The sequence below is a fragment of the Nelumbo nucifera genome, chromosome 3, assembly GCF_055504915.1.
Source record: "Nelumbo nucifera cultivar China Antique chromosome 3, China Antique-T2T, whole genome shotgun sequence".
NCBI classification, from domain to species: Eukaryota; Viridiplantae; Streptophyta; class Magnoliopsida; order Proteales; family Nelumbonaceae; genus Nelumbo; species Nelumbo nucifera.
In genome coordinates, this window is record NC_142651.1 from 83,178,299 (window position 1) to 83,189,700 (window position 11,402).

General features: G+C 41.0%; 1 protein-coding gene across 1 annotated transcript; it reads left to right on the plus strand.

The window, feature by feature from the left end:
* The first annotated feature begins 1,485 nt into the window (after window positions 1-1,485).
* Window positions 1,486-8,224, plus strand: LOC148801421 (uncharacterized). The gene is given in 1 exon segment (XM_088901748.1): window positions 1,486-8,224. A coding segment is annotated over 1 exon segment (5,055 nt). The 5' UTR covers window positions 1,486-1,699; the 3' UTR covers window positions 6,755-8,224.
* Window positions 8,225-11,402: the final 3,178 nt, after the last annotated feature.

Consider the following 11,402-nt stretch of genomic DNA (forward strand, 5'->3'; position numbering starts at 1 on the left):
TACTCTTGTATTTCGATTCAGGGCAAACAGATAGGCGATTGGAAGAAAACAAGGCTAATCGGATGTTTTTCCACAGTTTCGGCACCGATCAGTGATATGGGTATAACTCTCAATTCCGGACTCCGATTTGGATATTTCAAGAAGCACTAGAAAGATAAGGAAAAGGCCCACAACTTTTATGTTTTGGGTTTTGACAGAATCGATCCGCATCAAAGACGAATTCGGGCCCAAAGTCGGAGCAATTTTGCAGCAAGGCCCATTTCACAAGCTGAAGCCCATTTCGCAGAAGAGTCTTGAAGCAAACCCGAATTGTTAGAGAAGCCCAGTTCGAATTCAAGATCCAAGAGTCCATTAGAATAGAAGTTGAATGTGATCTCAATAAAAGAGTTTTATCAGATTTAAATTCTCAAGTTGTAATCCTAGAAAGATAAGGGATAAGAGTTAGGTAGGATAAGTTCAATTTAGACTAGGACTTTCCAGTTTGAGGATAATCTCCTTAAGGGAGTTGGAGAGCAGCCCTCTCCCCAAATCTATATAAAGGGGGGGGGTGGACCAGCACCCAATGCATCAATTTCCTCCAAGAGAGCTTCAGCCTTCAAAGAGAGAAATCAGCAATCAAGGAGGAAGAAGCAAGAGTTCGCCCCTTTCTCATCTAGAAGCTGCATTTTCATCATGAGGTGTCTGTATGTTTTTATTTCTGGTTGAAGGGTTAGGGAAGCCTTGATTTTGTAAGCATTGTGAGATCTAATTGATTTTTATTTTAATTCATTGTTTATGGGTATTCATATGTTTTCTGCGAATTAACTGTGAGGATTATTTTTGTTGATTAAGCAAGAAGGGCCCCTTGCTCATTCAATGGAAATAATCCATGGCCGATTGAACCTCCAGTTTCGGATATGATTGGTAGGTTCGATCATGGTGGCAACTAACATAAATTGATTGCAAAAAAGTTTTCGATCTATGTTAAAAAAATATATGATCTGGTTTAAATGATCCGAGCTTGTGAGATCGCTAACCAGAATTGGGTCTCTCCCCTCTTAATGCTATTAATAGGTTAAATTCTAAGAACTTGTTTAGGATTGCCTATTAATAAGGGAAGCAATCAAAGAGCTTGTTTTGGTTGTCGAATAATAAGAGTAGAGGCTGGCTGTTAGAGCTTGTTAATAGCTATAACCAATTTATTCATAAGCATATGAATCTATCTTTGCATCAAGGATCAATGCTAGGAATCAAAGCTGAACTTGTCCCTTCAACCGGAAGCCATCTCCCATCGATTTAATCTTTGTTTTCTATTATTTTTTGCTATTTTCTTATTTTCCTTAGCTTTACAACCCCCCTTAATCCATCTACATGGAAATAAATCCACCCAATCCCTGTGGAGAATGACCTTGCTCATCACTATCTGCAAATTATTAACCCAGAGCAAGACTATTTATCTTTGGTTGGGTTCGGCATCCACCAAATTTTGGCACCGTTGCCGAGGATTGGCGTTCTAAGTAGGTTTATTTCCTTTTGTTTGGTTTATGCCTCGCTCTTCTCGTGTAGGTGAACTCCACTACAACCCTGAGATCGAGAACACAGTTCGCCGCTTGAGGAAAGAAGCCAAGCAACGCCGCAACCAATCAACATCACTCCCCACTTCCGAGAGAAGTCGGCTGCAGAAATCGTTGAGCCATCCAACCATTCTGAAGAAGAAGTCATGAACAACAACGAAGAAAGAACCCTTAGAGAGCTAGCTGCACCGGATCTGCACCAACAACCTCTCTGCATCGAATATGCAGATCTAGCGATACCCTTTGAACTTAAATCAGGTCTTATACACTTACTCCCTACTTTTCGTGGACTTGTAGGCGAAGACCCTCACAAGCACCTAAAAGAATTCCACGTAGTATGCTCAAGCATGAAGCCTCAAGGTGTTACCGAGGAACAGATCAAACTACGCGCCTTTCCTTTCTCACTAGCTGATAAGGCTAAGGATTGGCTATACTACCTACCCTTCGGTTCCATCACCACGTGGAATGATATGAAAAGGCAATTCCTTGAGAAGTTCTTCCCAACCTCTCGAGCTGCTAACATCAGAAAGGAGATATGTGGCATAAGACAATTCAATGGGGAAACTCTCTACGAATACTGGGAGAGATTCAAGCAACTGTGTGCCAGCTGTCCACAACATCAAATTCCAGACCAGCTCCTTATCCAATATTTTTACGAAGGGTTACTACCAATGGATAGGAGTATGATCGATGCAGCAAGCGGAGGAGTGTTGGTGAACAAAACGCCTACACAAGCAAGAGAGTTGATCTCAAACATGGCAGCCAACTCTCAACAGTTCGGCTATAGGCTCAATCCTCCAACAACTCATACTAACGAGGTAAACATCTCCTCCCTAGAACAGAAAATTGCAAGCCTGACCTCTCTTGTCTGTCAAATGGCCACAGGTAATACACAAATGGTGAAGGCTTGTGGAATTTGCTCAACTTCGAGACATCCAACTGACATGTGCCCTATGCTTCAAGATGAACCTTACGAACAAGCTAATGCTGTTGGAGGATTCTCGCAAAAGAGATACGATCCCTACTCAAACACCTACAATGCAGGATGGAGGGATCATCCCAACCTGAACTATGGAACCAAGCCCTTCGGCTTCCAACATCAGCAACAAACCAGGCCACCGGCTCCACCATATTCAGCCTCTCCCAACTCAGGTATGTCTCTCAATGAAATTGTGAAAGCCCTTGCAACTAATACTCAACAATTTCAATAGGAGACGAGGACAAGTATCCAAAACCTGGAGAATCAGGTCAGCCAGCTAGCGACAGCTATGAGTCGAATGGAATCCCAATCATCAGGGAGGCTACCTTCTCAGACCACGACCAACCCGAAAAAAAATGCTAGCGCTATCACGTTGAGAAGCAGGAAGGAACTGAATGAACCCTATCAAGAAGCATCAAAAGATTCAACCAGAAAGGAGACACCATCCCAAACGGATTCAAGCGGAAAGCCACCCCAATCCATAGTCATCGCTCCACCTTTCCCTAGCCGATTCGCAAAATCCAAGAAGGAGGAGCAAGACAAAGACATTCTCGAGACCTTCCGCAAGGTTGAGGTAAACATCCCCCTCCTTGATGCAATTAAGCAAGTACCCCGCTATGCCAAATTTCTCAAGGAGCTGTGCACAACTAAGAGAAGGCTGAAAGGCGATGAGAAGGTCCATATAGGAGAAAATGTTTCAGCCATTCTCCAGAAAAGACTACCCCCTAAATGCAAGGATCCAGGTATGTTTACCATTCCCTGTAAGATAGGAAATGTCCAGATCGAAAAAGCTATGCTAGACCTAGGAGCTTCAATAATTGTCATGCCCCATTCTATTTATACAACCATGAATCTCAGACCATTAAGAGAAACGGGCGTGATCTTACAACTTGCTGATCGGTCTACTACATACCGGAAGGGAGTCTTAGAGGACGTCCTAGTCCAAGTTAATAATTTGGTCTTTCCTGGTGATTTTTATGTGATCGACACGGAAGAAGATAACTCTTCCAACTCGACCCCAATTTTGCTAGGAAGACCCTTTCTTAAGACGTCCAGAACAAAAATCGATGTGCATAAGGGGACACTTACCATGGAATTCGATGGTGAGATCATTAAATTTAATATCTATGATGCCATGAGATACCCTAATGATGCGCATTCTATTTTCTCTATAGATGTTATTGACTCTTTAGTGCAGCAGACTTTTGAACTAGAAGATGAAGACACACTGAGAGTTACACTTAACAATGGGCCTGATCAACTGCAACGAGCAGAGCAGAAGTTTATGCTGAATTCAGAACTGCAAACTTTGACTTCTGAACTGAACTCTTTTGAATTTTCTCATAATTCTTCTTTCATTAGTTTGCCCCTATCTCACACAAGGCTCCTTCCATCTATTGTGCAGGCACCCCAGCTGGAGTTGAAATCATTACAAAAGCACCTAAAGTACATGTTCCTAGGCAAGGGGGAGACACTACCTGTGATAGTTTCCTCCAAACTCGATGCACTGGAAGAAAGGAAACTAATTCAAGCACTTAAGGAACGCAAGGAAGCAATCGGATGGACTATAGCTGATATCAAGGGGATAAGCCCATCTACTTGCATGCACAAAATACTCTTGGAAGAAGACTCCAAACCTACAATCGGAGCCCAACGCCGATTAAATCCACCACTGATGGAGGTTGTGAAGAAAGAAGTTTTAAAACTTCTAGATGCCGGGATAATCTATCCCATTTCAGACAGTAAGTGGGTAAGTCCGGTACAAGTAGTCCCGAAGAAAACAGGTTTGACGGTGGTCAAAAATCAAGACGGTGAGTTAGTGCCTACCCAAATTCAAAATGGGTGGCGGGTGTGTATAGATTACCGGAAGCTGAATTCATTAACCCGAAAAGACCACTTCCCGCTCCCTTTTATCGATCAAATGCTTGAAAGACTAGCTGGCAAATCTCATTATTGTTGTCTTGATGGTTATTTAGGGTTTCATCAAATTCTAGTTGCACCTGAGGACCAAGAAAAGACTACCTTCACCTGCCCCTTCGGTACCTTTGCTTATCGACGCATGCCATTTGGTCTCTGCAATGCTCCCGCCACATTCCAAAGATGTATGGTTAGTATATTTTCAAATTATGTGGAAAGCATTATAGAGGTATTTATGGACGACTTCACAGTGTATGGGGATTCTTTTGATCCATGCTTATCTAACCTTACAAAGGTACTTGAAAGGTGTATAGAAAAGAACCTCATGCTGAATTATGAAAAATGCCATTTCATGGTTGACCAGGGCATCATTCGAGGGTATGTAGTCTCTTCTAAGGGAATCGAAGTTGATAAAGCAAAAGTAGATGTTATTAAGTCCTTGCCCTATCCCACGAACATTCGGGAAGTTCGCTCTTTCCTTGGACATGCAGGATTCTATCGGAGATTCATCAAGGATTTCTCCAAGATAACTCGCCCCTTATGTAATTTACTCCAGAAGGATGTGATGTTTGATTTTGATGAAGGGTGCAGGGCAGCCTTTGAAAAGCTGAAAGAATCGTTGACTTCAGCCCCAGTCATCCTGCCACCGAATTGGGATCTTCCCTTCGAGATTATGTGCGATGCAAGCAATTATGCCATCGGTGTTGTTCTGGGACAGAGGGTTGGAAGAGTCGCTCATGCAATATATTATGCTTCGAGGACCCTTGATGCTGCCCAATGCAATTATTCAACAACAGAGAAGGAACTCTTGGCTGTAGTTTTTGCCTTAGAAAAATTCCGTTCATATTTATTGGGTACTAAGGTGATTGTTTATTCTGATCATGCAGCCCTAAAATATTTGCTCGCCAAGAAAGAAGCAAAGCCGAGGCTTATCCGCTGGATTCTCCTGCTACAAGAATTTAACCTCGAAATCCGTGACAAGAAGGGTGCAGAAAATTTGGTTGCAGACCATCTTAGTAGGCTGACTACAAGTGAAGAGGCAACACCCTTGAAAGACGAGTTCCCAGATGAGCACCTTTTCGTGATTCAAGAAGGAACTCCATGGTATGCAAATATAGTTAATTATTTGGTTACTAGAACCATACCAGGAGAATTGACAAGAGCTCAAAGGGATAAGGTAAGAAGCGATGCCAAGTACTACATCTGGGATGACCCATATCTGTGGAAGCAATGCTCCGATCAGGTCCTTCGAAGGTGCATGCCTGACCTCGAAATCCCCTCCATTCTTCACTTCTGCCATTCATATGCCTGTGGGGGCCATTTTGGCCCAAAGAGGACAGCACGTAAGATACTAGAGTGTGGATTATTTTGGCCTACCCTATTTCATGATGCTTATATGTTCTGCAAGGCCTGTGAACAATGCCAAAAGACAGGTAATTTAAGCCATAAAGACCAAATGCCACTTACCCCTATACTGATATGTGAAATATTTGATGTATGGGGTATAGATTTCATGGGCCCATTCCCTTCCTCTTTCTGTAATGTTTACATCCTACTAGTTGTGGACTATGTTTCGAAATGGGCAGAAGCTAAAGCTACCCGGACTGATCATGCTAAGGTTGTTGTAGATTTTGTCAAATCCCACATTTTCTCTAGGTTCGGAATGCCCAAGGCGATAATAAGTGACCGAGGCACTCACTTTTGCAACCGAGTGGTGGAAGCTCTATTCAAGAAATACAATATCACCCATCGAATTTCCACTACATACCACCCACAAACAAGTGGACAAGCCGAAGTGTCCAATAGGGAGAGAAAATCCATACTTGAAAAAACGGTTGACCCTAGAAGGAGGAATTGGAGTTTGAGACTCAATGATGCACTATGGGCCTACCACACAGCCTATAAAACTCCTATAGGTATGTCTCCCTACCGTTTGGTATTCGGCAAGCCATGTCATCTCCCTGTGGAACTGGAACATAAAGCATACTGGGCGGTCAAACAATGCAACATGCGTATGGATGAGGCAGGAGAACAGAGGAAGTTGCAGCTACAAGAACTAGAAGAGATCCGCAATGATGCTTATGAGAGCTCTCGAATATACAAGGAAAAGACAAAAGCCTTCCATGACAAGATGATCTCAAGGAAAGATATTTCAGTTGGCCAGAAAGTTCTTTTCCATTCTAGGCTTAAACTCTTTCCCGGTAAGTTGCGATCTCGGTGGGTTGGACCTTTCACTGTTACTAACATCTTACCTTATGGAGCAGTTGAGATTCAGAGTCCGACCATAGACAAAAGTTCAAGGTAAATGGGCACCGTCTAAAACCCTTCTATGAAGGATTTCAGGTATACAATGTGGAAGAGGTACCCCTCGAAAGCCCGACCTATGCAGAGTAAGGGCATGAAACTCTGTCTCCCCACCCACCTTCCACCGCATCAAGGAAGTTTGTTCCTTTTCTTTTTTTCTCTCCACTTGTTTTTCTTTTAGTTTCCACCTTTTATTAAGTCTTAAGTGTGGGGGGGTACAGGCTTTAACAGTTTCATTTCAAAAAAAAAAAAAAAACTCTCAACTCTTTTGAAATCAATTAAAACAATATTTTAGGAAAATTCTTGTGGACCCAGTAAAGAGGCACAATTAAGGAGTACACGACCTTTCTGAAGCCAATCCCTTTTTAGCTAGTCCTAAATTCAGGTTTAAGTAAACAGGGCAAATACTTTACCATTGCTACAAATGGTAGGATGGAGCATAAAATGCACCTACCAACCAAGTCATTTGACAGTAGGATGGAGCATAAAATGCACCTACTGACCAAGTAATTCAAACAGTAGGATGGAGCATAAAATGCACCTACTGACCAAGTAATCCAAAAGTGAGATGGAGCATAAAATGCACTCACTTCTTCAGAAGAGAGAAAAAGAAAATAAAAAGAGAGAGAAGATAAAAAGGTTTTCCCTGATTTACTACCTGGTTTGCAGTAGCAAAAATTGGATTGACTGATGAATGAGTCATGTATGACTCGGTTTTGTTGATTTAACGGTTTACAATAATAAACCTAGAATATTTGTGGAGAAAGATGAAGGAGAGTTGAGTTTAAAAATTGGTAGGATAGCTAGTTAGTTCTTGTTCTATTTTTACTTGAATTTTGACTTGCCCGAGGACGGGCAAGGTTTAAGTGTGGGGGGATTTGATGAGAATAAAATTTGTCATATCTTTACCCCTCAATATTTAGTATTTTGCACTTAATCAGGTTTCAAGAAGCACTGGAAAGATAAGGAAAAGGCCCACAACTTTTATGTTTTGGGTTTTGACAGAATCGATCCGCATCGAAGACGAATTTGGGCCCAAAGTCGGAGCAATTTCGCAGCAAGGCCCATTTCACAAGCTGAAGCCCATTTCGTAGAAGAGTCTTGAAGCAAGCCCGAATTGTTAGAGAAGCCCAGTTCGATTTCAAGATCCAAGAGTCCCATTAGAATAGAAGTTGAATGTGATCTCAATAAAAGAGTTTTATCAGATTTAAATTCTCAAGTTGTAATCCTAGAAAGATAAGGGATAAGAGTTAGGTAGGATAAGTTCAATTTAGACTAGGACTTTCCAGTTTGAGGATAATCTCCTTCAGGGAGTTGGAGAGCAGCCCTCTCCCCAAATCTATATAAAAGGGGGGTGGACCAGCACACAAGGCATCAATTTCCTCCAAGAGAGCTTCAGCCTTCAGAGAGAGAAATCAGCAATCAAGGAGGAAGAAGCAAGAGTTCGCCCCTTTCTCATCTAGAAGCTACGTTTTCATCATGAGGTGTCTGTAAGTTTTTATTTCTGGTTGAAGGGTTAGGGAAGCCTTGATTTTGTAAGCATTGTGAGATCTAATTGATTTTTATTTCAGTTCATTGTTTATGGGTATTCATATGTTTTCTGCGAATTAACTGTGAGGATTATTTTTATTGATTAAGCAGGAAGGGCCCCTTGCTCATTCAATGGAAATAATCCATGGCCGATTGAACCTCCAGTTTCGTATATGATTGGTAGGTTCGATCATGGTGGCAACTAACATAAATTGATTGCAAAAAAGTTTTCGATCTATGTTAGAAAAATATATGATCTGGTTTAAACGATCCGAGCTTGTGAGATCGCTGACCAGAATTGGGTCTCTCCCCTCTTAATGCTATTAATAGGTTAAATTCTAAGAACTTGTTTAGGACTGCCTATTAATAAGGGAAGCAATCAAAGAGCTTGTTTTGGTTGTCGAATAATAAGAGTAGAGGCTGGATGTTAGAGCTTGTTAATAGCTATAACCAATTTATTCATAAGCATATGAATCTATCTTTGCATCAAGGATCAATGCTACGAATCAAAGCTGAACTTGTCCCTTCAACCGGAAGCCATCTCCCATCGATTTAATCTTTGTTTTCTGTTATTTTCTGTTATTTTCTTATTTTCCTTAGCTTTACAACCCCCCTTAATCCATCTACTTGGAAATAAATCCACCAAACCCCTGTGGAGAACGACCTTGCTCATCACTATCTGCAAATTATTAACCCAGAGCAAGACTATTTATCTTTGGTTGGGTTCGGCACCCACCAATATTCTCTATGGATGTTAATGTTAATTAGTCTGACAAATTAGTTAATATTGATTTTCCTACTGCTATCCATGGTTTGGTGATCCGTAATTGTCACGAATAGTGGTACATGTAGCAATTAGGTTAATATCTTTCTGGGTCAATTGTTCGTGACGGCCTTTGATCAATGTATTGACATGTTTTAACCTAAAGGGAATCAATGGAACAAGATTTGATACTTGCAACTATCTCAATTATTGTTATTTTGGTTTAACTGTTTTCACAATGTTTAATGCTATCACTAGTTAATATGGAGCGTTATTGTACCCAGTCGATTAGTGATAAGTGTTGATCGAATGCTGGGTTTGGTCAGCTGATTTAGGAAATCACAAGGTTTATTATGGCAATCCTAATAAATCTAAGGTTAAATGCTTGAATTGCAAGACTGCCAAGGTTTACCTATGATCGATGACAAATTGATCAATCCGGACCCTTGAATCAGAATTCAGTAAGACCGATTTCTCTTGTTTGGTATTGCTATTGCTTTCTTGTTCTTTTAGAAATTTTAATTATTTAATTTTCCCACTCTATTATATTGCACATTCAGCTAGGAAATTATTCCTTAGCTCCCTGTGGGATTCGACCTAGTACCACTACTACTTCAAATTTCTTGTGGGACTAGCATTAATTTTGAGGGCTTCGACAACCCGTCAGAATTTTGGCGCCGTTGCCGAGGAGCTATTTTAATTTCTTAGCTTTGTGCCTTCTGTTTGTGTTAACCTCTTTTGTTTTTCTCAAAAAGGTGAACTTGAATATATTTCTGAAATTGAGAAGACAAAACACCTGAGGCGGCTTGGCAATTGATCTCCAACATGGCTGAGAACTCTCAACAATTTAGAGCAAGAACAGATGGAGCTATCAGACGTGTTAATGAGGTAAGCTATTCTAATCTTGAAAGTCAAATTTCTGATCTAACTGCTTTGATTCTTCAATTGGCTGCAGGGCAATTAAAAACGACTGCGGTTTGTGGCATATGCTCAATTCCTGGGCATCCTATGGACATGTGCCCATCATTGCGAGATGATTCAATGCAACAAGTCAATGCCGTAGGAGGATTTCCTAGCCAACCTCAATGCAAATATGATCCCTATTCTAACTATTACAATCCTGGGTGGAGGGATCATCCCAATCTGAGTTATGGAAATCAAGGAGGGCCACAGAGATTCCAGCCTCAAACTTTCAACAGACAACCTCCAACTCCAGCACTTACCCAAGCCCAAAATCAACCCTCAAGTTCAGGTATGTCTTTAGATGAGATAGTTAAGTCTCTAGCGACTAACACTCAACAATTCCAACAGGAAACAAGGGCCAGCATCCAAAACTTAGGGAACCAAATCAGTCAACTTGCTACTTCTATTAGCAAGTTGGAGGCACAAACTTCTGGAAAACTACCATCATAGACGGTGGTCAATCCCAAGGAGAGTGCTAGTGCAATGGTGCTAAGAAGTGGAAAGGAATTGCTCACAACTTGCTTCGCCAAGGAAATTGGATGAAGAGCAGAAAGAAGAGGAAGAACAAGATCCACCTGAGAGTTCCAATAAGGAAATTTTTGAAGAAGAAGATATGAATGAGGAGCTCGAATTAAGTGCACAATTGGATATGAAGGAAGAGTTAGATTTGTCCTATGCACATTCCATTTTTTCTATAGATATTACTGACTCTTTAGTGCAGCAAACTTTTGAACTAGATGATGAAGACACACCGAAAGTTGCACTTAACAATGGGCCTGATCAATTACAACAAGAAGAAAAGGAGTTTGGGTTGAATCCTGAATTGCAAAATTTGACTTTTGAGTTGGAATCCTTTAAAACTATAACTCTTAGTTTACCTCCAGCTCACACAAAACTCGTTCCATCTATTTTGCAGGCCCCTATTCCAAATTTGAACCCGCCCATGATGGATGAAAGAGGAGCACACCGAAAGCTGCGACCACGAGAGTTAGAGGATCCATGATAGGGAAGTTGTTTTTCCCTTTTTCTTTTTGTTTTTACATTTCTAGTTTAGTTTTTATGCCCTTTCTTTGCATTTAACCTTACATTGGGGGCAATGTAAGTTTTAAGTGTGGGGGAGGGGATTTAGGTTAGAATTTAGGTTGCGTTTTAAAATTTGATTTAGGTCGTGTTTTTCTGCATTTGCTTTTCAGAAAAAAAATCAAAAAAAAAAATCAAAACCTCAACTCTTTTGAAATCAATTGAAGCAATGTTGTAGGGAAATTCTTGTAAACCTAGTAAAGAAATATCGCAGTGGCGGTTACACCTGATGTGACCGAGCTCTGGTATAAAAGGACCCCAACCCTCACAAAGCAAAGGTATTGAAGCTAGCACTTTCATCACTCTTAACTCT